This window comes from Pipistrellus kuhlii, unplaced genomic scaffold (assembly GCF_014108245.1).
Source record: "Pipistrellus kuhlii isolate mPipKuh1 unplaced genomic scaffold, mPipKuh1.p scaffold_m20_p_15, whole genome shotgun sequence".
NCBI lineage: Eukaryota > Metazoa > Chordata > Mammalia > Chiroptera > Vespertilionidae > Pipistrellus > Pipistrellus kuhlii.
In genome coordinates, this window is record NW_023425460.1 from 16834564 (window position 1) to 16861442 (window position 26879).

General features: G+C 38.6%; 1 protein-coding gene across 1 annotated transcript in view; it reads left to right on the forward strand.

The window, feature by feature from the left end:
* The window catches only part of TMEM26 (transmembrane protein 26), a 40945-nt gene extending 35266 nt beyond the window's left edge, over positions 1-5679 (forward strand). Inside the window, exon 6 of the mRNA XM_036438389.2 lies at positions 1259-5679. Coding sequence (XP_036294282.1) covers positions 1259-1683 — 425 coding nt within the window. The 3' untranslated portion in view covers positions 1684-5679. The remainder of the gene's footprint in view (positions 1-1258) is intronic.
* Positions 5680-26879: the final 21200 nt, after the last annotated feature.

A 26879-nucleotide genomic window follows, 5' to 3' on the forward strand; every position in this document is an offset into this window, starting at 1 on the left:
TTCGCCCTCCTATATCTTGTGGTTCATAGCCTTGCTAAGAAAATTTTTATTTAAGAAAGAAATTGGGTAAACTTTCAGGGGGTGATAATGTTATGCAGCTGTTTGAAAAACAAAGACCAAATGTTACTTCTAACTAAATTACTATTGTATTTTCCCTGGAACTACATTATGTTCATATGAAAGCAGCTTCATAATATTTGCAGGCTTTAGCAGACAAGCATTCTTTGTTTGGAAGCCCCAAATGGAAAGCTTCGTTATTATTAAAAGATTATTTTCTGCCCTTGACCCTAAATTAAATTCACATTTTAGAAATTAAAACAGAAAGGTTCATTTGTTGATTATACCTCATTTTGTTCAACTGGAAAATCAGTAATTATATCCAGTTTTCCTTGTAAACCATGAAACAAAACCATAAGGAATTAGACAAAATAAAATAACAACGGCCATTAGTTTTTTCCCCCCACCACCATTAGAAAAATATGTTGAACATAAGTTAAGTTTGAATTTGAAGATAAGTGCTTGAATTTTCACAACACAGTGTATACAGAGGATGAGGTGAGTCAACTCATAAATGGGTGGATCTCAAGGAGAAGAGCCCAGAGGTTCTGGGTCATGTTTACTCTCTTTGGTCTGCAGATGTGATAGTCAGGGAAGTCACTCATTATCCCAAAAAGAAGATAGTGTGAGAAAGGAGAAAGGAGCCAGGGGTATTATTCTAATGGAAACAAACAAGAATCAGTGAAATGGGGACTTTCTCCTCACAGATGCCATTGTTATCCCATTTTTCCAAGAAGGAAAATGAGACTCAGGCAGATTAACTTGCCCAGCATCTTCCTGCCAAAAACTGAGGAAGCCACGGAGAGGCAGCCAGGCCCCCTGCCAAGGCCCAGGGCACCCACTGGGCAGCCTCCCCACACTGCAGACCCAGGGACCAACGTGGTGGTTTCCTCTGTTCCTGAGTCTCTCTATCCTGGTTAACTGTGCTTTTCCCAGTGTGACGACTAGAAGGTGATCTGAATTGTTTGCATAGACATAAACTACAGGACTGGCTTTCTTTGGTGTGCTTTATTGGAAACATATCATTGAGTATACAATAACCAAGGATGTTTCACTTGTTCCGACTGAATGAAATTCCAGAGTCCCTCTCAGTCTTGAACTAGCAGGGCACCCAGTGTTGAAGACTTGTTCCCATTTCAGCCTTGTCTTACTGTCTGACATTTCAGAGAGATGCATTAATCGGTGTGTCTTGTGTTTTCAGTACACCATGTCGCGAGCCCCTTGTCCCTGAGGGCGAGGGGGTTCCCCAGTCTCTTCTTTTGCCAGTACAGTGCCGACCTGTGGAACATCGGAATCAGCATCTTCATCCAGGACGGCCCCTTCCTCATCGTGCGTCTCGTACTGATGGCCTATTTCAAAGTGTTCAACCAGATGCTGGTGTTCTTTGCTGTTAAGAATTTCCTCGTGGTGATGCTACACCTCTACCGCTTGGTGGTCCTGGCACTGGGCGCCCGCGCCTCCCTGCGAAGGCGGCCGGAGGTCCTGAAAGGAGAGCGGGGCGGCCCGGCCGAACCCCTGGAGAGCGGGGTCTCCCCCGGGGCCTGGGAGGGCGAGTCTAAGGAGGACGTGGCTGTGCCTCTGCGGGCCTCGCCAGGCACCCCAGAGGACTCTCCCCGCACCCCGTAGTGAGTGATGGACAGCGGCCTGCCACTAAAGTACTTGACTTCCCATTTCTTCTTACGAACAGAATCTCCTACCCCCCTCTTTTTTTTCAAAACCTTGGGTGCAGTAATTTTCCAAAGAACAACAAAAGGGTCCGGAAAACCGTCAAAATGATATACATGGGGCCACTTTAAAATGGAGCGGAAGCTGCCACTCCAGGGGAAAAGGCTTGCAGGTGGTACACCTCACCCTTTGGGATGCTAAAATGGGGCAAAACAGCCTCTGGATGGAGCAACCACGTGTCCCAAAGAAGTGTTTGCAAGGACAATAAGAAAAAAGATATTTTGACCCCAGGGCTGATGGCTACCTGACCAAAAATTAAAAACATTTTTAGGATTAGAGGCACTGTGCTATCTGCACCAATATAAAGGCCTCTCTTCTGTGGATGGAATTGCCCCCTTTTCCTTTCTCATAAGTACCCTTTGCCGTTGTCTCCTCATCAGAGTGTGATTTGGGCTTCAGCCTACACCCAGGCGTTCTGAAGAGCTATGTTTATTGATCTCCAATAAATGCTTGTTGCCTTTCACTTTGAAAGGCTTTTATTTTTAGGTAATCAAGCCAAAGCTGAGAAGTTTTCTTTTTTTAAACTGAATGGAAAGAACTTTGATTAGTGGCTATTGTTACAGTTTGTGTGATGGCATCAGATGTTAGAGTTGTTCAACAACTAAGTGATTTGTTTGTCTTGAACCGTCTGACAAGCTGTGGCCAGGGTTACAAGGACATGCCCTCCAGAGACTTCGTGCAGACAAACTGTCTGGGGCTGTTACCTGAAAACCGAGGAGCTTTCAACTTTGGCTCCCGTGTCAGACTGTCTCATCTGATCTTTTCTGCAATGTCCCTCTGACATTAAAAGAAGAAAAAACTACATTCAGTGAATGCAGAACAAATAAAGGAAAATGTGCCTTTAACATTACCTCACTGGGGGCTAGAAACAGTGACAATCTCTGCCCAGCTTCTTCGCACAGACCTTCCCGGGAAAATCATTTTTTCTGGACTGATGTGGTATTCTGTCATGGTGCATATGCTCTTACAGGAATTTTATTGCTTCTGGCTTGGGCACTGCAAAATTCACAGCAAGCCATTTCAGTTCCAGATTCACCGGTTGCGAGGCAGGAAATACTGGTAATGCTGCGAAGTCACAATTTCCACTCGGAATATGATTGGCGGTATTTGTCAGTATTTTTTTTTAACTGCACTTCACCCTTTTCTGTATAGCCAAGTCAAATCATATAGGCTGATGCAAGGAAGCACTGTAAGTAGTGTAGAATGGTGCTATAGGCCCTTTAAGGGTTACCCTAGTTTCTGGTGTCTGCCAACCGTCTGAACTGCCACTACTGGAGACGGCCGTTGGTCCCAGGGAAGATGTCGGGGACTGGGCTTACATCAGCCCCACACACTGCCAGCAGTCCTTGATTAGTGACGGGGTCAGAAGACGTATGGCACAGCATTGTGGAAATCGGGAAATTCACCATTCATCCCTGCATTAAGAGTTCATTTCCCCAATATTGACATCGTCACACTTTTCCTTTATATACTGCTATACATTTCAGATGGAGATGATTCAGAACCTTTTAAACAATTTTTGCTTTAAAGGATACAGTGAGGAAATTTACCTGGCTGTATCACAGTAATTATATGAGGCAAACAGTGCCCAAACCGTCCTTTTGGGGTTCAAAGCACAGTTCCTCCTGTTGCTATGCTCAGGAACTCAAAGAGACCCCGCTAAAGATAAGGCAGAGTAGATCCCTAAATTGGGTGGGACTTCCTGACAATTAATTGGGACAATTTGATCTATAAATCTGTGTGGTATGACATCTGTTCAAAATATTTGATTAAAAGTTTCATAGGCATTTTCTGTTTTTATACAGAGAAATTAATAATTTCCAATTATTGGCTTCTTCAGTGCCTGATATCATGTTTCTATTTCTTTCTTTTCTCACATGTGTTTCTAATTTTAACAATATGATTGTAAAATTACACATGAAACTAATGGGATCCATTTATAATTTTCCATAATAATTTTTTGAAAGATCAGGAAATCATATCTATCTAAAGGAAGAAACTTGACAACTTTTAAGTGCTTGTTATTTAAAATGCTTCGCAATTGAAAGCAAAATAATAGCTGCTATTTATAAAACCGCCTTCGCAGAATCTGTTTTTATGTTGACTTCTTTATGGTGAATGTTTTTCTCCACAACATGTATGTGCTACTTATTACTGCAGACTTGCTCATGGCATACTTTTCATGTTTTAATTTTTTCTTCCAGCAAAACAAACATTGGGGCTCTAAAAATAGATGAGTATAAAGTAATACGGGCTGTTGCAAGGATATTTTTAAATGCTTTCAAATCTGAGACTTGGCTTCGCTTTGTGAATGAGTTTCTAGCGTTGAAGTGTTTTGTAATTAGCACTCCTCCGAAGGCCTGGAAATGTAAAGTCCAGAGTCTATCTGCATTTGGAGTCTCAAGAAGGCAAAGAGCACCCAGGACCATCTCAATAATCAACAGTAAAAAAACAGAAATATTTTCCAGGAAAATCCGCCAAAGGCATCCTTTGTTCACCTAACTGTCAGCACTCCCACTGTTTTGAACTTAGTGTTTTTATTGCAGAAAGAAAATCTCTTTTCATTTAGCTTATTTAAGAATAAAACGTAAGTCTAGGTTTTATCTCTAGGACTTCTCATAAAACATTAAAAATATATTGTTACTGTACTTCTTTATTGTAGATAGGCAAACATGGTAATGTTTGAAAACACCCAATTGTTTGCTATGTAGGGGCTAGAACATATGTTGACACCTGGGACTTGTTTCCTTTTAATTTGCAGTAAGATAAGTGCCTCAGATCATCTGTTTACTGTGATGCAGGCCATACCTCTGTACCACCCCCTACAGACACACGCCAATCCCCCAACCACTGAAGAAATTGACTTATTTATTACTGTTGTTGTATTTTAATTGCATGATTAAAGTTCAATCAAATACCCTCTTTCAGAATATAGTTCACTTGTGAGAAAACATAGTACACATGTTTTAATGATGCCGTATAAAAACTCACCTCCGTACCACCTTGTTGGTGTTGCTTCCCCTCCTTAGATGGGTCTCAGAGGCCCTGACCTGGCATTGCAAGATGAGTAATGTGTTTTTATCTCTGATGATTTTATTAATTTTAATTGAAGCTGATACAGATAACATATGAAAATAAAAACTTTCATTGTCGATAACATTCTTTTTAATCTTCCAAAATTAAGATTAAATACAAATGTGTCAATTGGCTTTGCTGAAATTTATAGCAACGCCTCAGGATTTGTAGACCAGAAAGAAAAAGCTAAGAACAATCAGGATTCACTATTATAATATTGATTATTAACTCAATACCAACTTTTCAAAACCGTGGGAAGGCATGAGTTGTAGGTGCGCGTGCTTTAGGATTTCCATCCAGGCTTCAGAGTTCAACACTGACTTTTATTATCTTTGGCATTTAATATCAATGACTCTTAATCAACTCCCCTGTTAAAAGAAACAACTGCAAGAGGCCAAGACTCTGTCCATGTTCACTCTATTGCCAGGAAAGTGAGATACTGCAATATTACAGGGCCTCAGAGAAGTAAGTGAAAAACCAAACAATCTTGACTTAAAAGAGGAGATTGTTACGCTTTTTCTAATTTCAGACTTGGCTTTTTTACTTAAAGGACATTCTGATCCACTGTCAGGAACATCTGATTTGGGGTTAAACTAGGCAGCTGGAGGATGTTTATAGCTCCTGGGCTTCAAATAGTGTTCCATATGATGGGAGTTATTCTAAACAATGTTTCAATCATCAACCGCTATAACCTTATGGATGTTCAGCCTCTGAATATTTTATATGAATATTTTCTCTTAATTACTTATATTTATACTATTTTGCTATGAATGACATTTGTATTTTATTATATATACATTAAATAGTTTGTTTACAACTTTATCTCAATGTTCATTTTTTGTTTGAATTACTGGTCTTTGTTCTCTACTGTAATTCATTTCATTTAGATTGTAAGCTCTGGTTTAAAAAACACACAATCTATTTAGAGTATGACTAAAGTGGCATTTCAAACTAGTGAGGAAAGACTGACCAATTTTATAAATGATGCTGGGAAATTTTGCAAACCATCTGGAAAAAATAAAGTTAGATTTTTACCTCACGCAATATATAGAAATAAATTCCAGATGGATTAAAGAATCTAAATATAAAACTGAAAACTATAAAATATTAGAAAACATGGAATGTGTCTTTAGCATTGCAGAATGGGAAATATCTCTAAGAGAAAGATGTGAATCTTAGAAGCTCCGAAAGCAAAGACTGACAGCTTTTTCTATGTAAAGCTGTAAAATTTCTGAATAGCCAAAGGTATCATGAACACACCACTATTTTTTTCCTTTCAGTGCACTCATACAAGAGAAATAAGAGGTACAGAAATTAGAAAGGATGAGCCAATTTTATCATTTCTTTGTTGAAGACTGAGTCTTGAATAACCAAGAAAAGCACATAAAAACCAAAGGAACTATCTATCCTATATAATAAAAGGCTAATATGCAAATAAACCAAACAGCAGAACAACCGGTCACTATGATGAATACTGACCACTAGGGGACAGATGCTCAATGCAGGAGCTTCCCCCTGGTGGTCACTGTGCTCCCACAGGTGAGCACTGCTCAGCTATAAGCTGGGCTCATGACTGGTGAGCACAGCGGCAGTGGCGGGAGCCTCTCCTGCCTCACAGCAGCACTAAGGATGTCCCATTGCTGGGATGTCCCACTGTTGTTTAAGCAGAGAGTGGGTCTGAGCTGTCAGTCATCCCTTGAGGGCTCCCAGACTGTGAAAGGGTACAGGCCAGGCTAAGGGGACCTCCCCTCCACCCCTGAGTACATGAATTTTATGCATGGGCCTCTAGTATATGTGTGTGTGTGTATATATATATATATATATATATATATATATATATATATAACCCTAATATATAAATAGACTGAACAGTGGAACAACTGAAACTGGTTGCTATGACGTTCACTGACCAACAGGGGGCATGTGTAGAACATGGTGGGCATTGGCAGCAGATGGCAAAGCACAGAGCATGGGAGACATAGGCCACAGCAGGATAGTGGAGCAGGTGAGAGGGAGCACCAGACCAAGGCACCAGTCACTGTCATTGGTGAGAGTGGTTACTTGTTTCCTTTTAATTTGCAATAAGATACTGTGATACAGGCCTTAGGGGGGGTTACTGAAAATTCTTTGCTCTTGTGTACCACAGTTCTGCCTTCCACTGGCACCTGCTGCCAGCATACAGTGTCGGCCCTGCTCACTTGGCGCCATAAGTGGGTGCCAGTAGTGGCTGCCAGCCTTGTTTGCCCTTACAGGCTTCTTCACCTCCTCCTGCTCCTAAGGGGTGATCTAGGCAGCAGCTGCCACTTGCAACTGCTGCTGGCACTGGCCCCAATCGTTCCACACCATAAGCAGGTGCAAGTGGGACCAGTGCCCTCAGTGCATGGGAGAGCGGCTGGGGCAGGGCTGCTGGCAGATGGGGGAGGGGACAGCAGGAGAGGCTGGGCAGGGGAATGGAGAATGGGCCAAGACCCATCCCTGTGCCCACCGCAGCCTGTGATACATAGTTCCTTTCAAGGTGCACGAATTCATGCACTTGGCCCTAGTTAAAAATACTCTAAATACCTGAAAAATCAATGGCCTTTCTCTATCTAAACAAACATCACACAGAATATGTATTTGAAGAAGAGATTTCCATACAAAATGAACTAGAACTGAAAAATATACAGAAATAAACTTAATGAATGTATAAGATCCATGTGAAGAAAACTTTAAAATAATTTTGAGCACCATCATTGAATAATTTAACAAATGGAAAGATATATTCTTTTGGGGAGTGGTAAGAAGATGCTATTTTAAAATGTATTAATTTCTCCTAAATTGATGTGTAATTTTAAAACAATCTTTATAGTGATATCAATAAAATTTCAATTTAGCTGATTCTAAACATTTTATGATAAAACTATAGGTCCGATGCATGAAATTTGTGCAAGAGTAGGCCTTCCTTCTCCTTACTGTCAGCACCAGCTTCCCTCTGGCACCTGGACCCAGGCTTCCCTCATAGCCCCTGCTTCGTCCTAAAGGAAGTCCAGTCTAATTAGCATATTATGCTTTTATTATTATAGACTAGAGGCCCCGTGCACAAAATTTGTGCATGGGGGGAGTGTCTCTCAGCCTACCCTGCACCCTCTCCAATCTGGGACCTCTTGAGGGATGCCCAACCACCTGTTTAGGCCAATTCCATCAGGAGCAGGAGGAGGTGATCTGGTCACCCCCAACTTCGCTCCCCTGCCAGCCTGATCAACACCTAACTTCTCCCCAGTTTGCCCAGTTGCCCTAACTGCCCTCCCCTGCCAGTCTGGTTGTCCCAACTGCCCTTCCCTCCTGGCCCAGTCACCCCTAACTGCCCTCCCCTACTGGCCTGGTAACCCCCTAACTGCCCTCTCTGCTTGCCTGATTGCCCACAACTGCCCTCCCCTGCAGGCCTGGTCCTCCCAATCTGCCCTCTCCTGCAGGCCTGGTCCCATCCACAACTGCCCTCCCCTGCAGGCCTTGCCCCCTCCTCCAACTGCCCTCCCCTGCCAGCCTTCCCCCCCCCCAACTGCCCTCTATGCTTGCCTGATTGCCCACAACTGCCCTTCCCTGCAGGCCTGGTCCCCCTAAACTGCCCTCTCCTGCAGGCTTGGTTCCACCCCCAACTGCCCTCCCTGCAGGCCTGCTCCCCCCCCCCCCCTTCCCCGCCAATGTCCCTTCCCTGCAGGCCTGGTCTCCCCCAACTTCCCTCCCTGCTTGCCTGATTGCCTACAACTGCCCTCCTCTACAGGCCTGCCCGCACCCCCCTCCTCCCCCCCACCCCCGCAACTTCCCTCCACTGCAGGCCTGGGTTCCCCCCAACTTCCCTCCCATGCTGGCCTGGCCACCCCTAACTGCCTACAACTACCCTCTTCTGTAGACTATCTTGTTGTGGCCATCTTGTTTCCACATGGGGGCAGCCATCTTTGACCACACAGAGGTGGTCCTCTTGTATCTTGGAGTGATGGTCAATTTGCATATTATTCTTTTATTAGATAGGATTAGATAGGAACAGAATAAGGTTAAGAAATAGACTAAATTACATAAGGATTTTGCTATGTGATAAATCATGAGGGTGTGATAGAGTATTATATCTGGTTTAAGGTTTTTAGAATATCAAAGTGTACCCTTACCTCAATCCTTTTATCAAAAATACTTTCAGATGGATCAAATAATTAAATATTAAAATGAAAAATAAAAACAGGAGAAAACTTTGTTTTTATATTTACAATATAGAGACTGTTTTCTAAGAAAAAATATTAGACTATAAAGCTTTAGACAATTCATAAGTTTCAAGTTGCAAACTTGAACTTTTAACATCATAAAAACACCATAAGTGAACTCACAGGTTTAACTGAGTATTTTTGCAACAAATGTAACAAAGCATTGATTTTTCTTGATGAGCGAATGGGTGCTTACAAATTAGAAAAAAAAAAAACAACACATTAAAATAACAAGCCAAATATATAAGTATATGGTTCACTGAAAAAGAAATAATTAAGGAAATGCAAATCAAATCACAATGAAATACCATTTCTGAAATGCAAACTAAAACTCAGATACCATTTTTGAATCATCAGGTTGGCAAAGATTCAAAAATATTTTAGAATGTTGTATTAAAGGGGATTGGGGAAGCAGGCGTTTTTATTCACTGCTAGTGAAGATGCAAATTGTTACAACTTCTTTGGTAGACAATTTGGCAATATCAGTCGGAATTAAAAATTCATTTATCATCTGAGCCAGCAACTCAACTTCTAAGAATATATACTACAGATAAATGTATGCAAAAATGTGTCTATAAGGCTGTTCAAAGCAGTATAGTATCCACCAATAGTGATTTCTATAGTAGCACCAACAGGTCATTATTGAGTTATGGAATATTTATACTGCATATTACCATGTAGCTTTCAAAGGGAATAAAATAGATCCATAAGTGCTGATGAGGAAGAATTATAGATATTGTAAAGTAAGAGCACAAACCAGATTAGAATGTCACTCTTTTATAAATAATCCATAGCTTTAAGTGTATGAAATAATGTTCATTTGTCCAATGATCCCGGACATTCTCACCTTCTCTCTCTCTCTCTCTCTCTCTCTCTCTCTCTCTCTCTCTCTCTCTCTCTCTCTCTCTTTCTCTCTCTCTCTCTCACCTTTATGCTTTTTATAGTTTGCAGGTTTTAAGTATGTAATCCTTTCATAATTTTGAAAACAATTATGAATAAAGAAAACCCTCACCAACTTACAGAGCCTACTGCTATATACAGGGTATTCTGATATCATTTTGTAAATAAAGCCAAAACACATCATTTTCACCAAAGCAAAAGACTACTTTTATAACTAAGGATGATTTTTAGGAGCTTTAGATAAATCAAAAGGTTAACCATGTCAAATACTATTTATCTTGGGAAGCAACAAGCCCAGGGAAGTGAAATAATGACTAGACTTTTAAGACCACAGGAAAATCAAAATGACCAAAACACTTCATTGGATATTGATGAGTCCCGTGGGATACTTTGTGACAACTTTCACCCTCTCTGGCATTTATGGCGCCACTAAAGCAAACCATAGAAGAATTTCACATTGAATTTCATAGTCAAGCTGATTTCCCCGGGAGAGATAAGGAATGAAGGAACCCCGAAAGAGAAAACTTCTGAAAGAATATGTGCATCTGTTTCCAAGTTCGTAGCCATAGCCCATCTAACTTGTGTGTATGCAAGCTTTTTAGATTTTTGTTAAATATTTACTAAATTTACAATTGATTGTGGTAAGTGATCAAATGGATCATATGCAAATCTGATCAAATTATTGAAGAAAACAAAAATTCCTAAACCAACCATATGTCAGATATCATATAGTCTTTCTATCCAAACTAGGAATTTGGGCAAGGAAAATTGGATCTACACGACAAAATATGTTTTCTCTGTGGATGCTGTTGTTCAGCTTCTGCCAAGTGCATAGGAGGAGAATTCAGATGGCTCTGGTTCTGGGATATTGGGGGTTGTTTCTACCTTCTGGCAAAGAATGTTCTTCCCTGTTATTCAAAGGTTCCCATATGACCTGAGTGACAGCTAACAGCTGGGTCAAAAGCTATAATTATATTATCAGGTCTCTTGTTTCAACAAACTCCTGTAAGTACTGTTTTGTTTGTTTGTTTGTTTGTTTTTGTTGTTGTTGTTTTTTATTTATTGGGATCTAACTTCAACCTTTCCTGGACTCCATGCCTGAATTTGCAGCCCCAATCTTGGATATTCTTTAAGTATCATATACTCTCTATATAGAATACTTATCTTTTACAAATATATCCATATTTTTATTAATTTCAGAGCAGCAGGGAGAGGGAGAAAGAGATAGAAACATCAAAGAGGGAGAATCATTGAATGGCTGCCTTTTGCATGACCCACACTGGGGATCAAGCCACAACTGGGGTATGTGCCCTGATGGGGAATCAAATCATGATCTCCTGGTTCATAGGTCGACGCTCAACCACTGAGCCATACCAGCTGGGTTAGAATACATATCTTAATATGCCCAATGCCCCATGCACCCCCCTCCCCTCTCTGAACCCCATCCAATGTTAGCAGCATCTCCAGTCACTTCCAAAACTGACCCTTCACTCTTCTTTCTTATCCCTCCTATGAAAGTAATCCCTAAATTCTTTCAGTTATGCTGCTTATAATTCCTTTCAGTTTTGCAGCCATGCTCTCTACTTCAACTGCTATTCTCCTAATTCAGTGTCTCATCATTCCTTGCCTCAGTGACTACAGTCATTTTTCGACTGGTCATCCAACCTCCTGGTTTTATACACCATAATAATATTTCAAACTGCATTCAGAGCTGCTCTAAAATGCACAATTGAGCATATGTCTCTTTTATTTAAAACCCTTTGATGATGCCTCAGTGCCAACAAGATTAAGCACAAAGTCCCAAGGAAATCATTTAACACCTTTCACAAGCTGGTCACAAATTTTTAAACTTTGTTTCCCTCCACTTCACACATAGCTGTCACCATAACATACTACTCATGCTCCCCTAAACTCGTCTTTATTCTGTACATTGCTATGGGTTTGTGTAAATTGCTATTTTTTTTCCCAGCAATGTCCTCCATTGCCACCACTTTGTTACCTACTCTTGTTTATCCACCCCTCACTTCTCAGGGGTGGCCCATTTACCCAGGCAGAGTTGATGCCAGGGGAGGAGGAGACTGTTTTATACCCTTTGGGAACCCCAGGAGAGTGAGTGGGCATCATCTGATATCAGAGACATTCTCTGGTCCTGGGTTCCTAATTTCTAGGGCTTCCTTTGAAGAAAAAGCAATGTTGATGAGAACACCAGGCAAGACATTGCAGGTATAGAGCTACGTGATTTATCACTTATCGTGGTCTTGGCTAGGGTCTACAGGATAAGCAATGGGTTAGTGGTGCCAGAAGACTTCCCCTCTTCTCAGGTCTGGTGGAACTACGCAGTTTCTCCTGTATTTACTAACCTAACAGCTTCTATTTATATTGCCTTGGTGACACCATCCCTGCTCCTTACAAAAATTCTCCCCTCTAGCAATATTTCCCACTCAGTGGTCACCAACTTGGCAACCCTCCCTTAAAGCTTCAGAAGCTTAGCACAGTGATCATGTCTGCTTGCTTCTAGAACTGACTCTTCTCCTTTCATAGCACTTGGTACTTTTCTCTGTCCCAGTATTTATCATAATATATGTAACAATTTGTTTATATGTCTGTCTCCGCCAAGCCTGTCATCTGTCTGAGGGCATGAGCCATATCTTATAATAACCATGTAGCTCCAGACACACTGAAACTGTGTCTGTTCCCAGAATTCACAAGCTTCTTTCTGTCTTGGAGACTTTGTTCTTCCTGGGAGAGCCTCCAGCTCCAAGTCCCATTTTCTGAGAGCTGGATTCTTCTTTTCATTTGGATTCCAGCTTAAATTCAGGGCCCTCAGAAAGGTCACCAATTTCCCCCTTTCCCAATAATCTCCATCACATCAATCTTTATCTTATTCATACTATGTATTGCTAGTCAACATTATCTTTATATGTGTATTTATTCACTGTCTACCCTACCTATAATGTAAAGCCAAGGGTACCTGTCTTGTTCATCTCTGTCCCCAGTGGCTAGTTGCTCCAAAACTACTGCTGACTGCATTCTTATTTCTGTGCTTATTTATATCTAGATTTTTTTTTTTACAAAACTATATCCATACTATATAAATTCTGCTGTATTCATTTGTTATTTCTTAAGCTTTTCATAATGTTAACTATTCTTGAGGACATAATGCTCACCTACTCCTTTGCATGAATGTAATAATATGCCTAATCATCAAGTACTACAGGCTTTCACATCCATTACCCATTTAACCCTCTGCCTTTGGTGCTGTGAAATGCCTTTTCCTTGTGGCCTTCTCCACTCCCATGGTGATAGGTTCCTTCTATAGCTATGGGTCTGTTTAATCCCTTCACTCTCTAAATGTATAACTTTTATTTTTAAATTTGTCCATTTGGCCATTTGGATTAATTTTAAAATGTCCATTTGGATGAATCTCTCCCTTTGCCATTTCAATCCCATCAATGGCCCCTTAAGTGTATATCACCAGCTTTTCCCAATCCCCTCCCACATTTCCAAGGAGATGCTTTTCTGGCACTTCCAGTTCAACATGTCCATGGTTAGATTTGGAATATGTCCTCTTCCAATTCAGTTCCTTTTCCTGAACCCTCAGTTTCTGTTCTGTTAATAGAACCACCATCCACTCATTTTGGCTCAAGCATTTTGATTGACTTGCCTCATTCACACATTTTCTGAATCCTATTTCTTGTTTTGCATAATGAACACACTTTTGTTGCTTTTCTTTGATTATATGTCATATGTGTCCAATGTAAGATTTCAAACGTACAGAACAATAAAAGGGGGAGGGTAAAAAATCACTTGAAAGTCCACCTTACTATAATATAATGGACATTATGAATACTTTGGAGGCCATTCTTTCACAAATATTTCATTTCATATAAATATAGACAGAAAAAGATAGATAATAGATAAGTAGATAAAGTTTACATAAATGGGATAATTTCCAATTTAAATATTTAAAGATGAAAGACATAAAAAAGTTACAATAATTGTGGCTTAACTTAAATTTGTTTGATGAACAACTTCTGCTCCCAATCTGGTTAGTATTACTTCTATGAAGGCATTTATATCTTCATTTGAAGAAATGAAAAATGTCTATGGTTCAGACCTTTTGTAAATTTGAAGTCTGGACTAAATGGTGCTGTGATAGACTCTGGAATTGGGACCTTGTTTTATTCATCTTTCTGTGTCCGATAGAGGCTCTAATGATACATATGAAATAATGGTTTATTCTGTGGATGATGAATGGCATCAACAAATATCCTTCAACACCTTTTACATACAAGCCACTGCTAGTTATGTGAGGGATACACAAATGATTAAGATATTGCCCTTGCTCTTGAGAAAATTTATATCCACAGTCTTTGAAAAAAATTGCTGCTATAACCTCCATAATTTTGATCCCTACCACCAATCTTCATGCCAGTGAAGGGTTTGTTTTGGTTCTCTATGGGTTTTGTGTAGAACTTGAAGACCCCAGCCTCGCTCCCAACATGCACTTTGAAATATGAGAGGGATGTAAAAAAAGAAAGGAGATCTGAGAGGGCTGATTTGAAAAGAAATGAAAGTTGTTTGTTTTTTAAAAACTGATTTTGTAGGTTGATAGCTCTTGATCTCTGTGGGCTGGCCACTGTAGGATCCCTCAAACATTGCAAGTGCTCATCTTGCACCTATAACAATTTGGGCTGTAATCTGCTGTCTTTTTTTCAAAAAATGCAGCTATTCTGGAGAGGCTTCTGTCTGAACTTGGCCATAGTTCTATGCTTAACATGGTGGGATACTATTCATGTGAAAGCACCATGGAAATCTTAAAAGCACTGTATGGACCTTCACAACAATCTAACGTGTATTCCTAGTAGATGTCTAAAGTAGAGAATGCTTGTTTATCACATGTGAGTATAAGTGAGCTTTCTTTTTTTTTTTTTTTTAACAGATTCATTGTGCTGAAGGGAAGAGTAGTTGGGGTCATCACATTCTAGAAATCTCAATGATAGCCAAACAATCTTAGAAGAAAGACATATTCGATCTATACTTGAGGATTACAATCTCTTTCATGAACTCTTTGCAAGTACTTTTCCAAAAAAGTTTAAATTATACTATATATGTGGCATAAAAGCCTTAGAGAAAATGCTAGGTTGGGGAACATGCCAGTCATTTTTAAGAGCAGATGTCCACCACTTCTCTCTTTGGGGAAGCAGCCCATTAAGCTGCATGCTGCTGAATCAGACGTGACAAAAAAAATTAATCTAGCTCAGTTTATTCTGGCTTGAGAGTCAAGGCATGAGTGGCAATGGCTGGTATTTCTGGATTCGCCATTGCTTCCACTTTGGAGACTGTTGAGTCAGAGCTGACTGAACTCAGACATCTCTGGTTCTGCTGCAAATACATCCTGAGCACTGGTTATCTACAGCGTCCTGGTAATTTGTGTTTTAAAATAGCACACCCACCTGCACTGATGTAAAATCAGCACCAAGCAAAATAAGCTTACCCTCAAATCTTTGTGTTCTTCCATAGAAGACTAAACATCCAGGCACTGATCCATTTATTAGACAGAACATGGCTTCTCTGGGGATGACAGCCACATTCATCAAAGCTCCCGTCCCTCGAAAGGGATAATGTTCAGGAAATATTTGAGCAGCTATCACAGAATTCATCCTTGCCTTATGGCTTTTCTAAAACTTAATAAAAATCTTTTTCTTTTTTTCAATCAGAACCTTCCAAAGAATACAGACCTCATTTCTCCAACTTCTTGGAGAAGCCAGAGCAAATGATTATAATTTTTATTTTTTAGCTTTCAAGTACCTAAAAACTGCTCTTTCACTTCGTATCATGCTATTGACTTCCTTTCAAATGTTGCCCACAGAGGATTTTACTCAAGATAGATTCTGCTCTTTATTTGTATTTTGAGTCACATACCTTTGGAGCCTTTGAGCTTGAAGGGATGTTAGATCTTACCTTTTTCAAAGCTGAGGAATAAAAGCTGGGAGAAGAGAAGGGTCAGGTCATCCTAGTTGTACTCCAGTGGATGGCAAATTCAAGACCAAAATGACCTGTCACAAGAGCAAAATACAAATTCATAAACAAAAAAAATTTAACATGTTCAGTTTTCTGCTAATAACATGTAATATCTATAATACCCTTAAGATAATTTGACCTGCCAAACATTTTAGAGTTTATAGGCTTTCACATCAGTCCTTTCTATCTCCCAACCACTCAGAAGTAAAGTTGTTTGTGTTTTAGTCCAATGAGAAAATGAATGCTCAGAGAGGCCAAAAGATTTGCAAAGGTCATGTCTTTGGAGCTCATCAGAGGCTCAAGTCCAAAGGTTAAGATCCCCAGGCAGGAATTCATTATGAAATGATTCTGTTCCATCAGCAAGCACAAACTAACTTAAGAATTTGAAAGACTTGCCTTTCCCATTGGTCTGAAATTTTCCAAAGTTAGCTTTGACTGGCAAAGTGGGTTCTGCTGTCCCTGACAGTGGGCCCAAAGCCACTTCCATCAGGTGACAACAACTTCTACTGGCATAATTGAAATGTAATTAAATTACCACTCCATTTCATGGGGCATGGGCGGCTTTGCCCCCACAGCTTCCATCTTTAGGAATGTTAGAGTAATCAAGGAGAGATGTAGGTTGTGCACATTTGTTCAAAGAAAACTGCTGCTGTGTTTCTGTGCAGTAGATTCATTATGTCACTGTATTCTTTTCTATACTGAATGGAGCTGGGAAAAAGAAAATTCATTTTTTGTCCTTCCTACACTGAAACTCTTACCATATTTTCTAAGAGAATTAAGATAATAAGAGAAAGACATAGTGACATGGACTATGTGTGGTCTTTTACAGAAGATATTTTCCGTTTCTCCGACACAGACTTCCCCTCTCCCTTCCTTTCCCTTCCTTTCCCAGCTCTTCCTCTTTCCAACAAGCACTTTAGGTCCGTGGGGACAAGAGACTGCAGCAAGTAAAAGTGAAACTGAAGCAGTGAGTCTTCCTTTCTCTTCTCTCTGACTTCTTTATTTGCATAAATTAAAACCTATTCTAAACTGGCTTCTTTCTTTGGCATGAAAGTAAGTTCTTTAAGTGCTCATTAAATGCCCTGTCACAGCATCCTGTCTTCTAACTCCTTAACTTTTTTGTCCCTCAACTTCTCATGGATAGCTCTTGTCAGAGAGAGAATTTTTTTTCTGTAAAACCTGAATTGGTAACCTTGGAAAGTCTGAACCACATCCAAAAGGAATTCATTACTGAGTGGGGTGACTTTGACTTTCATGAAAATGAATGCTCTGAAACCATCAGCTTTGGAAAATAATTCATTACACTTTTTTTTTCTGGTGGGGTGGATAAAGTGCCTTTCATAAAAGTACCTCTTGTATGAGTATCCTGCATGACCTATCTCTTATGAAAGAAAACGTTAGGACAGTCAGCTATTTGGAAACATTGTATGTACCAGCTTTTATGCTGACTTTCAGTGAGAACAAGATGAATCATGAATACTTAAAATTTTTTCCCCGTGGTTCTGCTTAAATCCTAGCTTAATTGTTTCAGAGTATGCGCCTGGGAGACATTGTATGCAATATGAGTTTGGGAGTTGGAGCTTCCAAGAATTGTCCAGTTCAGTGGCCAGTGGGACCAGAGCTCCATGAATTTTCATCTCAGTCTCTCCTCTCATTATTTGGGCAAATACTTTCATGTCCCTTTTTCTCTCAAGGCAAAAAATGTTTACCACTAGCCCCAGTATTTTGAAGGTTAACAAAGGTTGTGAGATTTTCCTTAATGTTAAAAAATTACAGAAAAGATAGAGTGTAAGACTCATGCACCTAACACTCAGATAAAAACAAACAAAACAAAAAAACACACAAAAAACCTGTATTATTTCGTCCCATTTGCTTCATATTTTTAATATTAAATATATGAATAAAACAGGAATTAAGTGAAGATATTCTTTGTACTTCTATCAATAATTATATTCCTCTTTCTACCTTCCTAGAAGCATACACTTTCATAAATTCCAGTTTTTATATCTTACTATTTTATCTTCAAATTTTATGTCATATTTGAGACAAAAAATTTTAATTGCTCATCTAGTCATTGTTATTGTCTTTTTAAAAATATTTTTTTATTGATTTCAGAGGAAGGGAGAGGGAGAGAAAGATAGAAACATCAATGATGAAAGAGAATACCTGATCAGCTGCCTCCCCCACACGGGGGATCCAGCCTGCAACTTAGGCATGTGCCCTGACAGGCAGTTGAACTGTGACCCCTTGGTTCATAGGTCGACATTCAACCACTGAGCCACAGCAGTTTGGCTGTAACACCCTTTTTGCACTCTATCTGACACTGAGTGCAAAAAGGGAGTTACAGGCTGGATCAGACTCTGGGAGCAGGGATGAGTAGACTTCCTGGGCTATTGTTTCCTTGCTCCCAGAGTCTGTTGCAGCTAAAGAGTGGAGGGGTGGGTAAGAAGAATGTGATCTAGGTTTGGTCAAGGGGCTAAAAAAAGAAGTTTAAAATGTGGGGCTATTAGAAAAACCATTGTTTTCTCAATAAGAGGGGGTATATTCAGATTCATCTTTTATGGTCTCTCATTTTGGATCTGCAGCAAAGATGCAATGTCATGCCAAAGCTATTGTTTTGTAACCTTGAGGATGAAAGAGAAGATAGAATGAGCCATGAGCCTTGAGAAAGGGACAGTGGTTTGCAGGTTTGAGTCCACCTGAAAATAACTATTCAGTTCAACCTAACAAATGTAGACTAAGCATATTTACACATGTTATATACCCTGTTCCCCTTCTGGACCATCAGGCATGGTTAACTGTATGAGTGCTCACTCCCTCTTGGTGGGACTTGACAGATAGCATCTTGGAGACACCTTCATTTGGATCATCTTCAATTGAACACTTACAAGACAAAATTATAAACCCCTATTTGGCTAAGCCACTGTTGTTAAAATTATTTAAATGCAGCCAAACACAATCCTAATTGGTAATGTATTATTTTTTAAAAATTTTTTAAAGAAATGGTGCTACCCTTACAAGTTTTCTACATCTTGCTTTTGTCACTCAAAATCTGAAAAAAATAATCCAGAAACACCAGTAATTGAGTAAGAAAGATTTTGATTTCTACCAGCTCTATGACAGTCCCCTCTGCTATTCTCCTTTTGGCCATGAAACACTCTCAAACAGGGATTTAAAGTGGCACTGTAGACACTTGAGGCTAGATAATTTTTTTTGGACCTGTCCTGTACATCATAGGATTTTATCAGCTTCTCTGGCCTTACTCATGAACACAATTTCATGTACTGGATCACTAATATAGGATAATACCTATGTAAAATAAAAATACAATAATAATAGTTGCATTTATTCAATGCTGGAAATTTTCCTAAAAATAATATGCATGCTTACTTATTTATCTTCATAACCAGTTTGTGATATAGGTACTATTTTATACCCATTTTATAGGTGAGAAAACTGAGAAACAAGGTTAAGACATACTCTTCATACAGATTCTCTTTAAAGTTCTCAGAGCAAACCTTCAATGTACATGTAACTATCATCATTTTATACTAGTAGATGAATAAGTTGAAACTGATATTAAGAAACCTAGCAAAAATCCCATAGTATTAAATTGTGAAGTGATATATGATGTGGATTAATATACTTATACCCACAAACGTGATACAAATTAGAACTGACATCTATCAAAGCTATTTACCATTAGAGATATGAATCCTTCAAAAGGAACTTAGTGATTTTTTTGTAAATACAGAAAAATTTGATTGTATAATTTATCATAGATTATAATTACATCTGAGTTAAAAATTTTCAACTTTCTTTTTTCATTAAATTATTATCTGTGTACATATTTTACCATTGCCCCCTCCCCCCACTCCCATACATGCCCTCCATCCCCAGAGTTTTATGTCCATTGGTTGTACTTATATGCATGCATACAAGTCCTTTGGTTGCACCACACTCTTTCCAGTGAGAATTTAGCTAGGACAGCTAAGTAGATGTGTAAAGCTAACTAAATATAATAAAATGTGGATTCAGAAATGATGATGAGAAAACAGCATAAGGACTTATTGATGGCTATGAAAAGGCTGCGAGAATTTTTATGTTTCATAACCAGTCTGAAAAAGAAACTTGGTCAATTATACAGTTCCCAGTGCCCATTGGAAAAATAAAATTAACCAAACTTCATTACCCTGAAGAGCTGGTAGAAATCAAAATCTTTCTTATATAAGATCTGAGAAAAATGTTTCTTAATGTGCCTAACAGATTTACACTGAACATAGTGTACTGAACAGCATTCTCAATAGCTTTTAAACAATAAATGTAGTGATGACAAGACCAGGTGTTTGTATATCCAGCTCAGGGAAAGCATGATTATCAATTGTGAATTGTCCTTCTTATGTTATTTGTAATTTTATTCTCTCATAAATATTTCTAAAGTCATCAAAGTATCAAATGAGAATTTCACAAATTATCTGTATGGGAATTTTTGTATGATTCTTTGGGATTGCCATCAATTTCCACTTGACACTCCTTTTATAAGCCTTTAGACAAGCTTATTTATTTTTAATATACTTTGGTTTTGGAGCGTTTAAAAATTCCTTATTGTGTCTGTTCTCCTGAAATTACTGTATTGAGCCATTATAGGGTCATTGTGGTTTTTGCTACTAATTTAATAGTGATTTACATAACTTTATTTCTCCAGTCTGCTCAGTTGCTTATATTCTGTAAGGCTCAGGGCACTTTATAAATTAATAATTTTTAAAAAGCCTACAATAATAGTTGCACAACCAGTAAAACCCACAGTGGGAAGATTTTACTTTCTGTTTCAAATTGTTAGCACAGGTCTATTAGCAACCTGAACAATGGTGAGAATTATAGTGGTTTTTCTTGCATTACATCTTGAAAGAAGATTCAGCGGGAGGTGGGGGGTGAGGAGGAGTGAGGTGAAAATAGCCAAAACTTCTTCTTCTTGCTGTAATTCAGAAAGTATTGATATTTATTATTATTATCATTAATACTGTTATAATCATTACAAATAGTGAAAGTAGGGATGCATAAATAAAGTCTGCCCCAGGGGCAGCCTGGAGCTATATTCCAGCAACTTACTGTGCTTCAGTATTATGAGAATTTTTATCCATCATCAATAAAAAATGAGCAGAGCAGTTATTATGGCAGTTGCCACAGTCAAGACAGTTTCTGCTATTACATCTCTGAGTAAAAGGGTGATATACTCTCCATTATACGATGTCAACTCATCCACCTTTCTGACATTAAAGTATAATGTACAATCTTTACATGGATTCTTCTCTAGTGAAGTCACATTTCCATGAACTTGGGGCAAGGACACAATGGGGCTAAATTAACTGTGGGCAGAAAGTAAAGCACATTACTTTTTTTTTTTTTTAATAAAAACCAATAGCAGCACTGAGCTACCTTCATTTCTTGTTTTGCAGAGGAATGAATTTGAAATACATTTGATAATATAAATATTTTACATAGCAGGTTGATGCTTACCAGGGGTGGGATTATGCCAGACCAATGCCCTTGATGCTCCACTAGGTGGGCGTGCTCTCTGGAAGCCCAAAAGAAGCAAATAATAGTATTTCTCTCCTCCAAGTTTTCCAGTATTAGGAAATGCAAGAGCAGGTTGAACAAACTGGCTGCTGTAGCTGTCTCCTCAAAAGCAGGGTAACTATAGGTGGTTCTCAGAATATCAAAGGCCCCATCCTTATATACCAATATTTTTCTACCTTTAAGTCCATTTTATTTTATTTTGAACTTTTTAAAAATAAAAAAACTGAATTATTATTGCTTATGATCATTAAAGGGTTATACCAGTAGAAGCTTCACAGGTAACTCATTAAAGAGAATGTTGCTTATATTCTGAAAGGCTCAGGGCACTTTATAAATTAATAATTTCTTGCTGTAATTCAGAAAGTACTGATTTAAAAAAAAAAGTCCAAAATTTGGAAAGGAAGACCCTGTGCAAGTCAGACTACTTAGATGTATTTCTTTGGCAAAATGTCTTTCTCACTTTTCAATAAATAGCTTTAAGGGTTTTTTTATCAGTTCAGAATAATCCCCACTTCTTTGGGAACTATGTCTGTCTGTCTGCATACTCTTTACTCATAGCTAATTGGATCTTACCCATCAGATTTTCTCCCCCAGTAGGGTTGATAAAAGGAAAATGTGAAAAGCTTCATTCTGCCATGTGGGCAAAGGAGCAGAAAAGCCTAATCTGCAGAGAGAAAATCATGTGACAGAGAGGAAGAGAAGAGCTAATAAAGGAAAGGGAAACTGAGTCTTAGTGCATTCTTGAGCCATCCTGGGTAAGGGAGAGAGTCATCTTGGCAGTGTTCCTATCCTACCTGAGGTATGAGATCCTACCTGGGATTTGGCTATACATGCACAGTCTGGTTTGTGAGACACCCTAAGTGATATTGATGAGACCTTCCTATTGTTAGTCTAGATCCTGTGTGTCTTTATTTCCTGCAATCACAAGAGTACTAAGACACTTTGAAGTCATGGTTTTTTTGTTTGTTTGTTTGTTTGTTTGTTTGTTTGTTTTTTACCATAGAACCAGGAATTCCTGATCCATATCATCACAGGTCATTGTGAGGAGAAATTAAGTTGCTAGACAAGGACATTCTTTGTTTTTAACCATTGACAAGCTCATTCATTTGGTCAACAAATGTTTAACGGGCATCCATCATGTGCAGCCTCAATAATGCAATAACCTCTGAGACCTCAGGGAGTAAGACAGGGGAACACCTGGACAATAGCATTCCAGCAGAGAGGAAGTAAATTCAGAAGCCCTGAGGAAGGAGTGGATGTGTTATGTTTGTAGAACAGAAAGACCAGAGTGACAGTAGGAAATGAGATTCAGTAGTGGCTGCTGTGTTATGGTAAAGATTTTAGTTCTGCTCCAGATGAGATGGGAAGCTATGGGAGGCTTTTGAGCAGAGGCATGACATGATTTGACTTCCATTGTACAGAAAATATTGGGATGTCATGTTAAGATTAGATATGAGAAGGGAAAGGTGAAGCAAGAAAATATATTCTGAAGCCAGGTCAGAGATGTTAGTGGTTTGGATAAGAATGGTGGCTATTGAGGATAAGGAAGTCCAAGATTCTCATTTCATTTGAAGGCAAAACCTATAGAGTTTCCTGATGGCTTAGAGATGGATTTTAGAAAAGACAAATGTAAAAAAAGAAGAAAAAAAAAAACAAAGATATTGGCCAAAGAGAAAGATATAGATGGTGTTGTAAGATAGGGGAAGATAACAGACCAGAAATGACTTAAGTGGGGGGAAATAAGTGGTTATGATAACTATTAGACATTGTGTAGAAAAGTCAAGTATGAATTTGTATATGTGAGATTGGAGGTTAGAAGAGAGTTCTAAACTGGAGATATGGTTTATATTCCTGCCCCCTGCCCACAATTCCCTTTTACCACCAAATGAGCCTGTTAGAAGATTAATATTTTTATTCAGTGGGATTTAGAATTAAGGAGATTAGATAGCACGATACTTTAAGATCAAAGTGTTTAGAAGGGAAGCAAGAGAATTAATTAAAACGCCGAATGACCTTTTTTGGCTTTCTGTAATTAATTTTGTTCAACAATTTTTATCTTTGAAGAAATTATGATCAGCAGCAAAATATTGTATATCTATATCTGTATCTATTTATTAGAAACACTTGGGACTTCTGAGTCAGAAAACAAATAGAGAGATCATATCTGATAATAATTAACAAATTATTCTTGATGCATGAATTATTAGATGAACAGAGCAATCATTGAACATTTATCAAGCACTGATTTTGTGCTTAGTACAGCCTAACAGGGCTAAAACTAATTAAACTCAGTCCCTGCCTTCAAGGGGTTTAGAGCAGAAATAATAAAATCTGGCATATTCCCAAAGACAACTCAAATAAATTGTAAATTTTCAAAATGTCTTTGTTTCTTTTCCACCACCATATTCAGAATGTACCTTACAGCATGTCCACTCTCCAAACCAACCTGTAAACCAGAGAGATTGTGCAGCATGGCATACCCTGGAAATACGTGAAATAAAAATCACTTACATTTGAGATATAGAATATAGCAGAGAACCATAAGGTATTGAAGTTTGGAATAAAAAACACCAAAACAGAGCTGAATTCTTATCTTACTTTGTATGTCATTTATCAACTATGTCACAAATGATAAATACCATCATTTAAATGGAAACCCTTCAATGCCTCATAGATGCAAGAGGACAATTATCCTGCACCAAAGTCTTTAGAAATTTCTATCTCCAAGTTTTCAAACTTTTTTTTTTTTTTTTTTTTTTTGCATAGCTTAGTTTTTCCAATCCTTATTTTTGTGCAGTTCACATGCCCTTCAAAATATGTTAATGTTATCACACATGATACCAACACACATGACACTGATGAACCCAGTAAATAGTAACTGGGCACTTACTGTGCTCTGCAATGATGACAGGAAGAATAAGACGCAGCCCCCCATCCCTCTTTTTTTAAGCAAGGAGGAGAAACCACATAAACATAATAAATTTCATAAATTGCAAATGTTTGCATGAGATATTATGAGAGTCAAGAAAAGGTACTTATCAACCCAAGCCTTTGGTGAAGGTTTGCTTAGGGAGTCTTAGAAGACAAGTGGGAGTTCCCCAGACCAAAAGACAAGAAGGCCACGGTAGAAAGATCATTCCTATTAGATAGAGCAATAAGAAAAGTGTCAACTGCCTGAGATTAAGTCCTGGTAGAATATAAAGTTCATGACATGGGTCATGAGAATTGCGACTAGAAGGATAAGTTATTGTCAGATCATGGGGAGGGGTGTCTGAAGTCTAAACTTAATTCTTCCTTAAGCCAACTCAAATCCTCCTTTATTGGGGAGAGGGGGTCTAGGAGGAGATTGGGGGAGTGAGAAGAGCATATCAAGAACTAAATAAATAACTTTATACAACTATAGTGGTTTCTTCTTTTATGTTTTTCTGATGCCTGGAGAGAGATTATGCAAAACGCAGGAAAATTAATCACAAGAAAGTACTTATTTTATTTAAAAGTCATCAGAGATAGTGATACAGGTTACAAGCATCTTTTAATTGATTATTACAGGTTACAATAAAATGCTTAAATATTTAGTCAATGACCTCTGGGGTCTGTTAGAACAGTTGTAAAATTCTGTAATTATGACCTTGTTTTTTGTCTCATCTGTGGAGTTACCAGAGGGGAAGTATCTGTAAAGAAGGAATTAAAAAAATCAGTCTCAGCTTGTGTTGCAATAATATCTCTCTGTTCTGTAGAGGTCATTTTAGAACAAATAATGAGGCTATTTACCAAAGGTTCCTCAGAAATGATTTCAAATTTCAAGAAAGTAAGTTATAAAAACTCATGAGTTGAGCCAGGCAAAAGCTTATAAAAATATTAATTTAAGTACTATAACAAAGTAAGTTTACTATAGCTATATGTGTATGTGTGTGCACAAACATAAAATATATATATGTGTAAATATTTAAGCCATGCCTCATTAATGATTTTTATGATGTGTGCTTAATTCTATGACTAAAAATATATCCATTTTTTAGTCAGATAGTTTTGATCTGGTACATTTTTAAAATTATTTCCTAAATCTTATAATTACTAAGACTGCTGACCAAAGCTATTTGAAAACTCTTTGTAGTTCAGGTTACTTATCATCATGTTGGATAAAAATAGACAAATGACATCTGCTCCCTTTTAAGAAATAGAGTTTCCGGCTTCATCTAACCCAATTAACTGGTTAGAGTAACCACCCATAAAAACAGAAGCTAGCACTTCAAGGTCCATTCGCAGGGCCCCATGAAGCTGCTCTCCTTAGCTGATTGATATCTCTTTCTAAGCTTAAGGATCCTGAGTTTGTGATAGGCCCCATTCAAGTTTCCTTGTGCCTTTAATTATGTAAGTAGTTAGATTGGGTTGCTAATGAGGTTAAACAATGAGGTGATGTCCTAGACAGGTTTTCTTGTTATTATGGTTGTGTTATTTCCAATAAGCCGTCAAAATGAAGATGATAATCAGTTGTAGTTACTATATCTATGCTCTCTCCTAGAAAGCACCTTCTAACTTGTTTTGTTTCTTTTAATCAAACACTGAATTTTTTTAGAAGTACAGAAGTCTTCTTCTTCTCCCCCCCCCCCCCCCCCCACACACACACACACTTGTCATGCCATGAGTTCACAGGGAATGGGTTCCAGCAGCTCGGGCTCCTTTCCATTGGTTCACAGAGTGCGCTTCTCTGGGTGGAGCAGGCTGATGTTTCAGATGAACGCAGATATCTTTCTCTTTGGCTTCCTTCTTTCTCTGATAATTTTCTTCACATGTTTCAGGAAGCTATTATATCTTGGTTCTCAGAGTGTTTACTATGCTCAGTATGTACAACATTAGTTCTCTTGGCAAGAATCTTGCCCTTAACTTGTTTTTTCATAGCAATGCCCACCACAGGCTGGGTGACATTGTAGACTCTCCTCATTTTGCCATGATAACATTTCTGGAACATTCCTTTTTGAAGAGTCTCCATTCCCTTGATGCCCACAACATCACCTTTCTTGTGGATTCTCATGTATGTGGCCAAAGGAACAACTCCATGTTTTCTAAAAGGCCTGGGGAACCTAGAAGTAGTGCCTCTCCCCTTTCCCTTTGTGTTAGTCATTTTCCGACAGAAAACAAGTCACACACTGAGTTTTAAATATTTGTTTTATAGACTACTGGTTCTCAAGAAACTATATTGCTTAAAAAGAAAAGGACGGGAGGCTCCTAAGTAAACATTTGCGTGAATGGCCCACTCAAGAAGTCCATTAACACATTAAAGGTTCTGAG